The 16,859-nt window shown below is 41.8% G+C and overlaps 1 protein-coding gene across 1 annotated transcript; it reads right to left on the minus strand.

The window, feature by feature from the left end:
* Positions 1-648: 648 nt before the first annotated feature.
* Positions 649-16,623, minus strand: LOC308410186 (UPF0524 protein C3orf70 homolog B-like). The gene is made up of 2 exons (XM_080903358.1): positions 16,066-16,623; positions 649-3,125 (listed from the first exon to the last, which is right to left on the minus strand). Exons 1-2 carry the CDS (start codon positions 16,247-16,249, stop codon positions 2,428-2,430), a joined length of 882 nt encoding a protein of 293 aa, XP_080759484.1. The 5' UTR covers positions 16,250-16,623; the 3' UTR covers positions 649-2,427.
* Between the last annotated feature and the right edge of the window lie 236 nt (positions 16,624-16,859).

Genomic DNA, 16,859 nt, shown 5'->3' on the forward strand with positions numbered 1-16,859 from the left:
GGGCAGAATGTTGGATGTACATTTATATAAACTGATTAGCATTTCATCCAAGCCTTGGTTTTCTCTCTCTGCACAAAGGATCGATAGACACAATGCAAGGGGAAAAAGAAGCGTGGAGAAATCAATCTCAGTTTGCAGTCAAGGTGAGAAAGAAGCTTGCATGGTCTCTCATAAAATCTGCTGCTAGACGAAGTGTGGAGAAGACTGTCTGCGACAGAAGCCCAGAGGAAACCGGGAGGGGGTCTCTGTCTCCATCGAACAAGCTCAGTGTTTTCTGTCTTACATAAAGCTGAAGCAAAGAATGTGTCCAATCTTAAATCTTCCACTACAACCTACTCCCAATGTTTTTCCTGCCCCTTTAAAATGTTTAAAATGTGCAGCACAAAGTAATTAAAGCTTTCAAAGGCAGCAAGATACATACCTCAACACAGTTTAGATCAGACATCCACAGCTGAAATAGTGACTCAGTTCGAGTGTATCTCTCACTTTACTTTACTTTGTTTTTTTCTTGTTACCCACTCCAGCTCTGGAGAGCATTAGTCATCATCAGTGTGTCGTGTGGAGGACGTTTGAGTGCATTTTCTTTTTACAGAGGGTGTTCGCGCTGTCCACAATAGATGAACCAGGAGAGAGGGAAAAAAGGTGAGTTTCATTAAGATTTATTCATATGAAAATAATAATATAACAAGAATAAGAACAAAATGCATTTTTCTTCGACTGCATTATAAGGGACTGTGCTCAGTGTAATGTCCAGGGCTGTCCCTGAATAAAAACACCTTGTTTTAATAACTATTACAGGGTTTCTTTGTTCTTTGATAGCATGTTTTTAATTGGAGTTTGACATGAGGGAATCCTGCAAGTGAATGCAGTCATGCAAAATGATTTTTTTCTTCTTCTTCTTCATCTTTTTTTTTTAAACATCTAGTGCTTATAACATTGCAGCCATAAATATTTGTGATAACTGTGGTGATTTTTGCTGATAGCTCTCTGGAAAATAATGTTTTTAAACATTAAAATAAAAGACGCCGCCCAGCTTCATTTTACTATCTGACTAATAAGCTACTTGTTTCTTATGCCAATCACAACATCACAACAGGTATTCAGGCATCCTATCTCACACTCTAATATCTTTTAAGATGTAACCTACTACTCTAAAATGAATGACCTCCCCAGACCCCCCTTTTGGTCATCACGAAAAAGGCATTTCATTCTCAAAAGTCCCCAAACTAGTTAACAATGTAGGTTTATTATTATTATTGTTATTATTATTATGAGATTATAAATTAGATATGTTCCCTCAGCGATATTTGTCTCACTTGTGTCTACTGTGACAACTTCCCTCCCTGTCACTGCAGCTGTACCGGAGACGCGTCCGTGCTATTCAATTTCTCGGCTGCTAATAGAGGTCAGTGCAAGTCATGTTTTGCTTAACGGGACTGTCGTTCAGTTCAGCTTGACCAGAAAAGGTGGTCAGAAAAATTTTCTGTAAAGTCTGAGACATTTTTTAGAAGGTATAAGAGTATCCTTGGTCCTCACTGGCAGGTTCAGTATAGGAATGTGCTTCTCTGTAATTCTTGATTGTCAAACACTGACCTACCTACCCTACTGCCCGTGATGGTGTCAGTAAAGTGCAGACAAACTGTGGGCCACAAATCTTTTTAATAATGCGATAAAAGCAGGTGCGCCTGCTCTGAGCAGCTCAGAGCTAAGTAATTAAGGAGTTAAAAGGCCGGTGTGCTTTAGGCCCACGAGAGGTAGCTGGCCTTGTGGTTATTACGCTGAAGAGTCAGAATTACTAATATGTGTGGGTGGAGTCACTGACCGGAGAACAAGGGATGGCATGCTTATCTGCCACTCGAATGCTGAATTGCAGCGAAGTCTGACAGACTGACTGACTGGAGAACACAATAGTTACCTAACTGCTCATTATCATCATGAAACATACTCATACCACCTTGGTTCATACATAATTTAGCTCCAGTAATATATACCTAAAGAGAAGTGTCACAAAAAAAGTGTCCCCCTTTTCTTGTTTTCCTATTTCCTCTGATGTGCACCTACTCTAGATTCTTTTTTGTATTTTTGATTTTTCTCCACACGACCATGAGGAGGTCTTTTTGGTAAACTGTGCATGTTCTTGATATTCTTGTGCTTCTGTCTTTATTGTAATAAGTTCAGCAAATTCAATCCGTGCAGAGGATGCGGGCAGAGGAGAGGCTGTTTCAGATTGTAGGTGCGCTGTCCTCAGCCACCTGCAGGAAAACAAATTCATCCCAAAACAACCGGGCGAAGCCCTGCTGAAGCGTTAGGGAGGGGTTTGTTTCCTACTGGTCCATATGTCATAAATCCTTGAGAGTTATTCTCAATAATAAGCTTCTGCTCCGTAGATGTTCCTTATAGATCAATTCCACCTTGATGCCATGTCAGTTACACAGTTGTTTCAATCTTTTCGATGATTTCTATCATAGACTTGGAGGGAGAGAGCAGAGAACAGTCATCCTGATCCCAGAGGCTCCCAGGGCTGGAGTTTCCATCTGTGCTCAACTCGTCATCCTCCTCCTCCTCCTCCTCCTCGCTCTCCTCCTCACAGGACTCCAAATAGTGGAGACCGAGGGCGTTGATGCCGGAGTCCTCGGAGCTTGACGGAGAAGAACAGTGGTCCATTTTGGGACCTTTTACCTTATCCAGTGGGGAAGGGTGTTTGTGTTCACCGTATACCTGCTGCACTGGCTGCACAGGTGCAGGTGCGTTTTGAGTTGACGGTGTCGGTTTGGGCGGTTGCTGAGCCTGGCTGGGATTTTCGGGAACCGTAGGTGTAGCTGGAGCAGGTGGTGGGGGGGTAGGAGGATGAGGCGGCTCTGGCAAAGGAGGCGGGGGACGCTGCACGTAGCACATCTTCCCATTGATACGTTTGACGATGTAGTCGTCCACAAACAGGTCTGCGATCACGCAGTACTTCGGGGACTCCAGGTGAGGCGGGGACTTGAAGCAAGGGGCGAGTTTCAGGAAGCGCTCGGCCAGAGAGACGGACAGGTCGATGGTGCTGCTGTACTCTGAGCCAACAGGCGGCACGGTCGTGCTGGGCAGCTGGCACACATTGGTCATGGGCTGGTACACGTACTTGCCTAAAGAAAAACAAAACAAAACAAAACATGCAGTTACATTCATTTGTATTTTAACAATGACACCACTGCCTACTTGTATGGCAGAGCTGTTGCACATAGTGACAAACCCACACAAAATTATCCCCTAAACCACTTGTAGCATTTTTCAGCTAATCGTTTTGGTCTCCAGACCCACACCTTCACCATTTACTCCCACCTCTGGCATCTGCATATGTCATCAGTATGCAGCTGCTTTCAGAAAAAAAAGAAAGGAAAAACTCTTCAAACCCACTAAACTACCTGCCAAACACCAAACAACACAAAGAAAAATTCTGCAGCTAAATGTTGTGAAGGGTTTACCAGCTGATGGCTCAAGTGCTTTCCCATGCAAATGTTTAAAAGGAGGGAAAATAGCAAGGATTTATTATATTCATCTGAAAGTGAGAAACACAGCTCCCAAAAAGGCAAGAAAATGTCAGTATATAGTTAAAAAGAACACTAAGAGAAGAGGAGTGTGTTTGAGTGACACAATGTGCATCAACAAGCATCAATGATATGACAAGAATTTCCTTGGAAAAATCAAATTTGGGTTTTTGAGTAGGTTCTCAGTCATCCATGTCATTGTATTCTAAGGAGCTTGGAAGGAAAGCGACTGGACTTTAAATTTCTTGAAGAAATTTCGGAGTCCAATCGCTTTCTTCCCAAGCTTCTTGGACTACAGCGACCTGGATGACTGAAAACCTACACACCGTATATCAACAGCAAGCAATCTCAGTCACAACAGCAATGCTGGAGACAGCATGAGTACGTGAACGTCAACCACTCCCACACATTCCAGTACATGCCCAAATCTAAGAAAGATGCTAGCTTAACAAATCCCTGTCGATGTCACAGTAAAGTCATGCAAAGTCTTGCAATGCCCTTTGTTTATATTTTGTGACTTGTGGGGTTTTTGTTGTTGTTGTTTTTTTATCCAGCCATGCTTTTACTGTTTTGGCGGTGTGTTTGCGATTATTGTCACACTGAAAAATTTAACCACTGCCAATTAGATGCTTTCCAGATGGTATTGCATGGTCGAGCACAATATGATTGTTCTTTCCTGCATTCATTTAAGTAGTTTTGACAAAGACAAAGTCCCCACACTGCATCTATCTATCTATCTATCTATCTATCTATCTATCTATCTAAAATCAGATGATCACCTATTTAATCTTATGAGTAATTTTGAGATAATAAAGCATTTTCTGCTGCCAAATTAAAGACGCCTTTCTTCTTTCCAACATCTGTAATGAAACAGCAGCCAGACTGAAACAGTGTAAACTTTAGGCCAGCTGGAGCGGAGCAACAATCATTTCTGACCCTTCAATACTGATGCAAGACTCATTCTTCAAATATAAAAAAAATAAATAACAGGGTTTGTGTGTACAATATTTACAGCCGATGTTTTCATGATTAACACTAGAATTACTGACATAATATAAATACAAAGCTCTAATATATGAGGCAGCCTGCATTCTCAATCCAATAAATAGCATTTTTTCTGCACAGTGACTGTGTTTCTATAGTTTTTCTTTTTGGAAGACTCTAAGCCATGCCACATTAAGTTCTGCTGGTGATAGTTCAAAATAACAGCTCCCAGATGTTACTCATTGTTTGCAGCCCACCACCTCCAACTCTGTGCTGCCTGAATATTGCAGTTCAGATGTGTGTTTAACTGGCTCCCAGGAGACAGAGAGAAACTACAGAAGACGACAAGCCAACGCATCACTTCTCTTCCTCTCGTGGTGTGTCCTTGTCCTTTGTTTTAGTGGCTGCCTTGTTCCATTCAAACTCTTCTCCTAGGCTACACTGACAATATCAAACTGCTTCAAATTAGGGAGGAGGCCATCTTTTTTTTGATGAATGAACAAAGTGAGTTTTCAATGCTGAAGAACATTTTTTTTAAAGCAAGCACAAGCCTTACAGATGAGCTGCAGTGTTGTGGAATAACTCACGCGACCACCTCACTATTAAATTATACAAGACTGCGTTAGCCACGTGGCGTGCGAGGCGTTTAAGAGGATGTGGCTGGATCTTCAGACTTTGTAAATATTTTTAATATCAAACACAAGAGCTAATATTGATGCAGACAAAAAGGGAGGTAGAGTAGCTGTTCTGCTTAATGAGAGAAACTCAATGGTCCATGTTCAGACTGAGATGAGCCCATTCAGGCAGGCTTGAAAGCGGCAACAAATGAGAGCTAAAGCTGTAGAAGGAGATGTGTTGACATTTAGTTGCCTTTTTTTTAGCATATTACATCTAATTGCATTCATCCATCTGGAGTTTCAAATAACATGAGCAATACTAGGAGACAGACAGATGCACAGTCAGACAACAAAACAGACAGGCATATGGAGCTAACGCTACACCAACACTCCTCAGCAGCCCTGCAGAAGGAGTGCAGCTCGTCTGTAAATTTACAAGGTGTCTGCACTTTCTTAGAAATATCACTGTTTCTGTGAGCCCCGAGGACAGTACGGTATGTGTGATAAATCTCACTTACAATAATCTGAGAAAAAAAATGAGAAGAGAGAATCTTTATATGTTGGGGGAAAAAAAACAAGCTTCTGTTTTTTAATACTGGGACTATGTGCCGTATCCAATAAACATAAAAAAGACTGCAAGCCGGAAAACAATCATAATGCAAAAACAGAACCTTTTAAATGTTCTCATATTATTCATTCTTTAATTGCCAACGTGTGGAGAATCTGCAAGTGAAAAATACGACGTCATCTGAAGTTCTCGGTTCCTTATAACAGGTTGCGTGCTTGAAATAAATGAAGGCGTTGGACCAGATTTTTGTGAAACCCCCCAAAGGCCTCTGTATGGAAGGAAGAGTTCAAGGGTGACATTTGCTTAGAAATGAAGTCAGTCATGTCAACAACACAGAAAGAGAAACTCAAATATGTCACGGTCTGGCTGGGGCAGACCGTATGTGTTGCAGAGGAGGACTCAAACGCAGACCAAAACGTAGTGTGGATAAACAAAACAAGCCGTTTATTGAGGCTAGCAATGAGGGTAAAAATAATCGGGCATCGGTGAAAACTAAACAATAACCTAAACTGGGTGAACTAATAACAAAACATGAAAAAGCTTAACCATAGTGAACTGACATGGGTACCTGGGGATGAGACATGGATGAGCAGACGACCTGACAACAAATGACTGAAAGCACATGGACTAAATACACACAGGATGATGAGGGAAGTGGGAACACATGGGGAAACAGCTGGCACACATGAACATAATGACGTCACCGTGGGAGAGTAAAACTGAACACGATGAACACAGAAACACCAGACCTCTTCACAATAAAACAGGAAACATAAAGAGACATAGACATGACAACCCGAACTTGACAACGTAAGACACAGACATGAAACGCATGAAGAGCAGGGGAGATTTAACATAGTTGGAAACACGAGGGGGAAATAATAAGAACTAGAAACACCTAGGCATGATAACAAATGAACTTAGGAAACCTGACGGGCTTACATAAACTAAAACATCAAAACGCTGGGTCAACAGACCCAGGATCATGACAAAATAAGGTTTAAAAGAAACTACACCAGCTGGGTTTTTGTTTCATTGAGCGACCTTGGTTTCTACATCAATTAAACGCTTATTGAATTGTTTATTAAAGTCCTGTAGCCAAGGCTCGAGTCAGCTTAGTGTTTTTAATACCAGACATGATGAGTGGCGGGTTAATCTGAGTGAAAAACCGAGGTACACTTCATGCTCATATAGTAGCAATCACAAGGTTGGCCAGCCCTAAAGCATACTCTGCTTTTAATGGGGACCGTAACATAAAAATAAATATAATGTTGTTTTCAGTAAGACTTAACACCATCAGTTTAAACCATAAACACATCAGGAAAACTGTTTTCTGAGACCACAGATCAAGAGAGCCGAAGGATAGTTTTCGCATAGACTTCAGCGTAGCCAAACTTTTTTCTAAAACCCGAGGAGTCGCCTACTGTTGGCTGTTAGAAAGAATACAACTTGAAAGCACTTCCACATTGGCTCCAATGATTTTTCAGACTCAGAAGTTACATCCAAGAAACAGCTGACAATAGTAAACGTTTACAAAATTTACAGATGCTTTTAGTTTAAAATTCCTGAATAATTCTACTCTTGTGCACTTCTCTGTAGTGTGGAAATATCAGTTTGAAGTACCAATCTCTCCATAGCCAAAAACTAGAATTGAAATCCTGTTAAACTACTTTTAACTAGATTTTATAATCCAACAATATAAGTCCTCGCAAGACAATAATATGAGGTTTGGCCTTTTTTGGATGTGATACGAGCAGTCACCCCTCTACACACAAGTGTCCAGATCTGTTGTTAAGGAATTGCTTTCCATCTGCACAGCCTGCAGCTTTGCAGTGGTCATTGGTTATCAACCCAGCATGTCCGAGACATAATAGCAGAGATATGTGGACTAAATGTTTATCCTCCTGATTCAGAAAAGCCTTTTCTACTGCTGGCAGAGAGGGGGCGGGCACTGTCCTCCTGAAATAGCCACAGTGCTACAGTAAGAACATCATAAGTACAGGTTGGAGCACCTCATCTCTGTATGTTCATCCACTCAAGTTTCCAACAGAACAATCAGATCAGTGGTGGTGCTTGGACGCACGATCTGATATCCCCATGTTGGTGTTGATCCTGCATCATCAGGCTCAACATCGCACTGACCAACGACATTGTCTAAGCATTCAAGGGCAGAGATGGGCAGTAACATGTGACTTGTAACGCGTTACTGTAATCTGATTACCTTTTAAGTAGTAAAGTAACGAGTAAAGTAAGGGATTACTATTGCATAAACCGTAATTAGATTACCGTTACTTTCCCGTAGGAACGCTGCGTTACTGCGTTACTAAAACCGTGATTTGTTTGCGAGAACGTCTCATGACAGTGACGTAAGCGAGTGCGACGTTCGTGACAACAGCTGTGTGCAGATCAACAATGGATCATATATCGAGTACAGGAGAGAGTATGAGCGTGCAGCGTTTAAAACGTGGAAGTACTTACTTTGAGTTTGATTCCATAAAAAGTGACAAAAACATTAGTGTCCATCGTTCGTGGGAAGAAAACTTCTTTTTACACCGAAAAAAAACCCTAAACAAGCTCCGAGTACGCAACGACGTAATGGGAAATTCACAGAGAAACTCGCAGATTCTTCACCTGACCGCTGCAGCACACCTGCACCAGAGCACACCTCCGCCTACCCCACTCCTGCTTTACAGGTGAAAATAGAGCAACAGGACCGCTAGTCTTTGATTTTATTTATTTTCTGCTGTGTTTTACTTGCATCTATTTGAAAGAGTGAGTGTAAACACAAAAAAATATTTTATATTATGTGCTGGAATGTGCAGAAAATAGGTTTAAATGTTAAACTAATTTCTTCAAGTCAGAGAATGTTGCATATAATTAAATTTTTTGCTTGATGCATAAAGTTAAAAGATTAAAACTAATAAAACAAGTTTTAAAAAGAGACTTTTCCATTTGATTACATTTTGTATGATGGATTATGTAGAAAAAGTAGAATTGGGCTGAAAGATCTATCGCTTTATCACCTCTTCAGGTTGTAAATCGTGTTTTTAATAAGTAACTAAGTAACTAAGTAATTAATTACTTTTGAAAATAAGTAATCAGTAAAGTAACGGGATTACTTTTTGGGGGAAGTAATCAGTAATTAGTTACTGATTACTTTTTTCAAGTAACTTGACCAACACTGTTCAAGGGGTTAGCTAGTGCTATTAAAGGCTGTAGCAAACCAACATAAGTAACGTAAACTTGGCTAACAACAAACCTGACTTGACAGTATATTTATTATATTGTATAAATTAATAAAGAAAACACATGAAATGTTGATGGGGGGTTTTATACAATCAAGGACCTTTTTTCCCCACACTTGAAAGCTATGACATCACAACAAGAATATAACTATTACGATGCAAGAACAAAACCAACATGTGAATATCAGCTACACTATGCTTCGACACGAATACCAGCACCCAGCATACTAAAAGCCCAGCCTGGTCGCACTGATGACAATGCTGTGCACACAATTATTATTATTTTTTGTCTTTTGAGACCACTAGCTTGAAACTGCAGTAAATTGAGCCAATTTTGAGGTGTACAAATGAGTTCATTTGCGTTGGTAAACCAATTACCAATCCCGCCCCTGTATAAAACCAATCCACCGGAACTGAAAACTACCCACAGAATATGTTTGGGCTTTCCAAGTGATTAAAATTATGTAAGATTGATAAAACTTGCATTTCTTTTCTGACTAAAATAAATATTGCACTCAGCAATAGCTTTTATAGGGTTGTATGTACGTACACTGCTCAGTGACGACTGAAACCGACACCAGCTCTGTCTGAGCAGCTTTATTGATATTGAGCTGTACTCTAACAATGTGCTGCCCGGTGCTGCAGGCCTCGCATGACAACGTCAGACGTCAGTTGTTGGGTGACCTCTGCGTGTGCTGCCCCCGCTCTGTGCATGTTTGTATTTCCGCACTAACAAAGACCACATGTCCCGACAAAGAAAGGACAGTCTGCAACATTCACCACATGCTGCACAAACTCCCGGCATGGGACATTTTTCATTCATGGACAAAGCAAAAATATTCAACGTGTTTCTTTTCGTTTTGCATTTGTGAAATGAAAAGAGCTAAATTAACTATTATAAAGCAGTGTGCGTGCAGGCGATGCTGTGACTCACTGTTTAGCAGTTTTTTGAGGGCAACAGAATGAAAAGTGGAGTAATAACAAAACAAGCTTTATCTACACAGGCGAAACGTGAAGGGGAGGAATGACTCTCGACTGAAAAGCTTTTCATCACGTTACAATTAAAACCCAGCTAAACCCAACAAGTTCACCAGGGACCGATTAAAAGCATTTGGGATATAAATGAGGTCATTAACTAAAGGAGATGTAAATAAGCCAATGAAGAATTAACAGATTTTCATTACAAAATTCTAATTACGAAAGCAGCTTTTTCAATTTGAAAGCAGGGAATGAAAAGTATCTTCAATATATACATAAAAAACATCATCTGGATTATTTTAGTGATTATTTAGCTAGATAAAGTGTTGAAACCGGTACACAAAGAATGTTGCGTAAAGATGCAAAGTTATTTATAGTAAAACTCAAGAGTTGAAAAGGTTAATAAGGAAGTGGAAGAACAAGCAGCTTATCCCTGGGAGATGCAGATTGCTCAGAGGAGGGAGTCGAGTACTCCTCTGCTACCGCACGTCTCCATCTTGCACGCCTCCTCTCTCCTGGGCCTGTAGCTGGCCGAGGGCTGCAAAAACTGTTTTAATACAGGAGGTAGATTCTCTGGAAAATGCTGCCTGCAGCCCATCAGTCCCCTGCTCCCCTTCAAAATCACACTGTAAAAAATATCAACTCTTCTACTGCCCTACCAGCTGCAGCTGGATTATTGTTGACAAGCCCAACATGTAGTCAGCATCACACACACATTATGTCATTTCGATATTGGCTCACGTCGAAGCCTCAGCAGTGAATGAGTCATTAACATCCCCCTCAGTTTGATATTTTGCATGTTTGAGCTGAAGCCAACCGGCTTTACGTAGCCCACTGAATGTGCCACATACCAGTTCAAAGCAGCATGTTGGCAAAACCCATCGAACAAAAACAATTATTTTAGCAGATTGTTATCATTCCTCATAACAGCTGCTGCGCCCAGTCGGCCAGCGGATACTACAGGCTCCAACATCCGCTGCTCTTTGTGTTTAAATCTGGCCAACAAAAAGGGGCTGCGCTAAGGGGGAAACAACACAAGTTTCAGGTTTCATGGAAGAGGACGGTCCAACCCGGCATCGTGCTTCCTGTTTCATGCCTCCGGAGGCAGCCACTTGGAAGTCCACTGTTTAGTCTGTAACCCTAATGAAACACTCCTGACTGTGTCCCTGTGCACACAAAACAGTACACCACTGAAAAGCCCTCCACTGATTTAGCACTGCACTGCTTTAACACAGTTCTTTTATTTATTCTAATTAGAGAATACTTTTTTCTGGTCAATGCAATACAAACGTGACAGTTTGGTTAGAGATTCAAGTGTGTTGTGCAGGTAGCAGATAATGTAGCCACATGCAGAGATAAGGAGCAGGTTACAGATGTCTGTCAAGCTCACTTCTTTTCAACTGCACACCTCCAGCCTACACTGACTCAAGAGGCACTGAAGGGAATTCAAAGGGATTTTTTTTACCTTTACATGAGTGCTCCTCGCAATATGTAACCACACACTGATGTGTAAAATTGACAGAATTCCCCTTTAAGACTTTTTTTGTCCATTAAAAAGAGATACTGATCACTCCTGGCGACAATGGCCAAGAATCGATCTCTTAAACAATCTGTAATTATCTTATGAAATCATTCTGTGCACGCCAAAAGTGATCTATTGATGCTCTAGTGACCAATCAGCAAAGCAAGCCTTTGTTATAGCAGAGATTTTGGCCCGTCACAGAAAGAGAAACCACAGGCTGTATATAAAAAATGGCTGTAGGTGGCCACCGTGATGTCACCCCTTTGTTCGTGCCATCTCGTTCTAAAACCAGACACAAAGAACGGGGGATGTCTCTGAGAAATCAGGGGACACTGGGTGCTCATGCAGCCGTGATAGATCACCGACCTGCTTTATAATTGTTTTCAACTCTAATGGGGACTGTAATTTACAAAATAAACATAATGTTGTTTTCAGTAGGATGTGAAACTGGAGGTTGAGACCATGAAATCATCAGGAAGGTGTCTACTGAGGCCATTTGAGGGGTTTTTTTTCCTGTAGGCTTTTTCACAGTCTAACCAAAGAAGTCCCCAACTGCTGGCCATTACTTGACTCTGCTTTACAGTCTAAGGAGAATCCATAGGAACTAATAACAAGGCGCCGTTACACGCCAGTGTCCTGTAAGCCATTACAGAGACAATGAGCCAGCATGATCAATGCGCCCGAAGCAGCTAAACAAATTTCAGCCATTGTTGATTTTATTGCTTTCTGCGACTTGTCAAAGTGTCTTGTTAATGAAACAGTCGATTGCTTTTCCCTCGGTTAATGCAAAATCCAGGAACGGAACAAAAATGAATAAACACGAATAAAGAAATAATGCGTGGAAGCATTCTGGATATCACATCATGCATAAAAACACACAAAAAGAAACAGTTAAGGCTTTTTCTTGCCCTTTTAAATCACATCACAACAAATTTGCCACCTAAATTGTGGACCTGTTAAAAGTAACTGCATGCCAGCTGCGGTGTTTTCCTCTGTAACGATGTATTCTAAAGTTCAGCTCCAAGTTTCAGCAGTCTAAAGGAAGGGCTCATGTTACTTTCCAGCAACGCACACTAATGGAAAAACCACTAGACAGAGAACTAAAAGGTGCACTCTCTCTCCTGGAGCCTCCAACAAACCCCGAGCTGCATCTGATTGGACAAACAGCTCCTGCGCTGTCTGCCCACGAATTTAAAATCAAAACCATCACAGTGGCTGCTGTGCAGACTTTCCTGTATATAACAAATAGTTCAGCAAACTGTGCTAGCACTATTTGAAGGAAGAAATGCTATGAACCTTCTTCATTTTGATCAAAACACCGATTTGAATAAAGTAGCTGAAACCTCAATTCTATGCAAAGAAGAAGAAGACAATTTGAAGCCCTCTGCATGGGCAACAACTGAGCGTGGAAATTATGAATCCTGTGGACACGTGCTTCTTATTAATTAAGTAAGGACACGACAAAGTTGGAGTCTTTTCAGAACCGACTTGGTCAGGTATTCTTGTCAGATGGCAGTAACACAAACCTGTCCATTAAAACAAAAGCGATGCTCTGCATCCATCACTGATACACCAGCATTTAAAGCGACTGAAGGGCTGCAGATCCTAAACATGAGCAATCAATCAAAAACATCCCCTCAGGCCCGTGCTGACAATATATTGATCCCTTTATAATCGGTGAAGCTTTTTATGATTTGGCAGTGCTATAAATTTTGAACCCGTCACCAAACCGGTCAATACAGCACAGGGCTATATTCAACAAATCTCTGTATTTCCCTTTAGAAATAGTTGCGAGCTTCTGCTGCGTGGTGTAACGGATGAGACTGCCCTGGGAGCCTGACAGAAAGATCCCATTTTCTTGTATCTACAAGTTCAAAATTAGTCCTGGCAGAGTACAAGCAGACTGACAAGACTGTTCAGGACTCATTACAGACTCTGTTAGGCTTTCGTAATGAGTAATTCATTGCTCTGCTTGGTAATTGTAATCAATTCTTAAAGAATAAAGTGTGAGAAGTGAGAGAAGGAGGGAAAAAAAGTGTTCAGCCAGGTGGTTTCAGCGCCGCTTTGAGCAAAAGCCCTCATCAGACATGACATATTGGCGGTGACACTAAACACAGCTAATTACTGCTAATGAGAGGCTTGGACTGATGTTGTCACCAGCTGGGAACATTGCTTCCACCTACATCTAATTCTAGTTTCCACCATCTTTTTTCCGTGGTCGTTTTTGTTTTGTTTTTTGTCAAAAGTTTCCACAACTAAATGGAAAACACTGGAAGACCATCCAACATATTTTTCCTGTGCTAGCCTGCAGACATGATTTGAGTCTGGAAAACTGGAAGAAATGCATTGTGGATGCGTTCAGTTTGCAGCAGGCACATAAAAATAGAAGAAGCCAGGCGTTAAGTCACACCTAATCATCTCACGCTGCTCTACAGGTGAGATAATGGAAAGAATTTTAGTTTGTGAATTTAAATTGCTGAGCCGAGTCTTCATATGCAGTGACCTTTTGTATTTGTTTTGCTGGGAACCTATTAAAAATGTAATTAAAAAGGCAGTCCGGCAAGACTCCCTGTGGTGAATGCACAATTATCAGCTTCAGAATAAGTTTATACTCCAGGCGGCCGTCGCAGGCACATTCAAAATGAAAACGTGACAAGATAAGGCTGTTACAACATTTCCTGCTTTTGCATCCAGTGTTATTATGGATTTCTAGAGGAGAAGGGCGTGAGCCGAGCAGGAAGGCTTTGTGAAGGCGTGCTAGTGTACTTCTCTCACTGGGTGCCCTGGTTCTGCCTGATTCAGCAGTCTTAGCTGGTTTATTTTCACCGTGGTGCGAGGGGAACCTTTGAATTGCAGTGGAAGGAGATGAGAAGGTGAGAAGCTCCATTAGGATATGCCTGGTTCTTTCTCCTATATCATAACAAGCTCTGTGTCTATTTTGTGGCACATTTTCAGTCAGAGTGATGAACATTTCAAAAACAGAAAGGAGGAGCAAGTCTAAATGTTGACAAATGATGAAACACAGAATGGGCTTTGCGTGGAGTCATAAATGCTGTATGTGGCTTGTAATAAACACTGGAAGGAATTCATCATTTTTCTGCCACATCTGATATTTCAAAAACCGCCTGGCTCATTCCGGACGGAGGCGGGCGTCTAAATCCAACGATTACACAGCAAAGATTACAATGTGACTTGTGCAGTTGCACACTATAAGCTCAGAGTGAGTGGTGCAGGGTAGATGGTGATTGTGTTTTACACTGATCTGAGGATTTTCTGGGCAGCCAGAGATGGGGATAAATTAGGGCAGCACAGAGAGAGGGACATCCTGTCAGGTGCAGGCCCGGCTACTGGGAATCTGCGGTGGTCTCAGGGTGTCAGGTCGAGCGAGGTTCAAATGGCAAGCGTGGCGCACAAACAAAGTGGAAAGGAAAGGAAAGTGTGCGTGTGCGAGTGGAGCTGCACCCCTGCACTTCATCCCCATTACAGTCAATGCAATAGTCGATACAAATGAAATTACTACAAGGCTGCAGAGTTCAGTGTTGTGGCTCAAGAATAGCAGTTGAGTGCATGATACTTGTGTGAGCATGTGATGAGGGCTGTGGCTACAACATATTAAAGGATGGTGAAATATTCCATTTCTTGTTGTTGTCAACAAATTGCATTTTTCAGTAGGTAAAAAAATAATAAGGGTTCAGCCCTTCCAACAGTCCTCCCTGTTGTCTTGAAAAAAATGGGTCACAAAGACAGCTGTGGCTCAGGAATTTTCACAGTTAAGGCATAATACTAAAAAACGGGAGTAAATAGTGGATTTAGTCTGGGACTATTTTCAGCAGTGGATTAATACATATTCTACTGCCCTAGTGAGTGTTAACGACACTCACTGCCAATCTAATAAAAGAGTGATCTGCTTTTTTGGACAGCAGTGGCACAGAGAAGTGAATTATCAGACTGTAGGTCAATGGGGGAATAACTGTGTCTGGTCATTGTGTGCTTTTACGGGACTTTTGCTCAAAAATAAAACACGGAATCATCCTGAAAAGAGAAATGAAAGTGGTGACTCGGGTTTGTGTCATCAGACTGTGTCGACCAGTTTCACAAAGCCTGAAAAACAAGCTTAAAAAATAGCAGAGCTGTACAGTAGTAAATCTACTAGTAAATTTATAAATTGTTCAGCCTCCATTGTCTAGACGGCATAAACTATTCATACAGCAAGAAGAAGGGTAGGAAGAATTAACTTCGATCACATATAAACTGATGATGAAGTATTACAGGAGCGAGTACAGCAATAAAATGAAGAAGTTACACCAAACAAACAATCAAATAACAGGAAACGACATCAGCTTCTCCCGAGGGGAAGCCAATGCTGCCTGTAGGCGCATGTAAGAAATCAGACTGACGGACAACCTTTACATAATCTGTGAAGCGTTATAACTTGTTTAACAAATAAAGTTCATATCTGCCTCATTCTGAGCCTTTCAGTGGAGGAAGGCAACAGTGCTTGTGTGGTTTTAACTAAACACATACACATAACAACCAAATACCACGCACATTTGCCAGCAGTGCCTTCGGTGATAGTGAGAATCGATTCTTTGAAATAAATGCAGCTGATAAACTACAAACTTACAGTGACACCAGCCCAAGTGACAGCACCAGTGCAGCTTGAAGCACTTCCCGTGACTGTGCGTGGCGCATATGGAGAGTCCATCACAAGGCAGGAAATCTGGTCTCCCAGCGCAGCTCTTGGCCAAAGCCTGCGCCTCGTCCAACTTCTCGCTCTTCGGACACTTATGTGCTCCCGAGGCAGCCATGCCAACATTTCCTGTATCAAAGGGGGAAAAAAATAAAACACGCACTCAGGCTCCTCTGAGTAACCTACAACATAAAGGCCAGTGACCGAGGCGATGTTTACGGTCCGAGTCGCCCCGTAGAGCTTCTCTGCTGGAAGACAGACGCGAAACGAAACACGGTGGCTGGATGTGTGAATCCAAAGCAGCTCGGTTTACACAAAGGGTGGCGGCATATCCTGTAAAAGTCGAAGGGCGTCAGTCAAACGAGGAGGCAAGGGGGGGTAATGTCATGTGCAAAGCCTCCCGTGATCGTGATCCACACATTTCTCCATCCACCCCTCGCGTCGGGAAGCTCCTCTGTGCCCCTGGTGACGCGCGTACGGAACAACGGCGCGCATCTGAACTTCATCACACAACGGGAGGAGTCCACAAACACAAAGCCAGCTGCTCTGCACACTTCAAACACACACACAGGCTTTCATCAGACCCTCCAAAAAAAAAAAAAAAAAAAACTTCAAAAGATCAACGTCTGACTATGACATTAATATATTCCGCATTTCACCCAAGAGTAGCATTTTGATTGGTGGTTTTGATTCATGAAAGTCTGCTGCTAGATCTCGTACTATTTATT

Source organism: Rhamphochromis sp. 'chilingali' (assembly GCF_963969265.1).
Source record: "Rhamphochromis sp. 'chilingali' genome assembly, chromosome: 14".
Lineage (NCBI taxonomy): Eukaryota > Metazoa > Chordata > Actinopteri > Cichliformes > Cichlidae > Rhamphochromis > Rhamphochromis sp. 'chilingali'.

Coding starts and splice junctions, on each gene's coding strand:
- LOC308410186 (XM_080903358.1), bottom strand. CDS start 16,249: ATGGCTGCCTCGGGAGCACATAAGTGTCCGAAGAGCGAGAAGTTGGAC. Junction 3,126..16,065: donor TCACTTGGGCTGGTGTCACT/GTAAGTTTGTAG, acceptor GTTTTTCTTTAG/GCAAGTACGTGTACCAGCCC.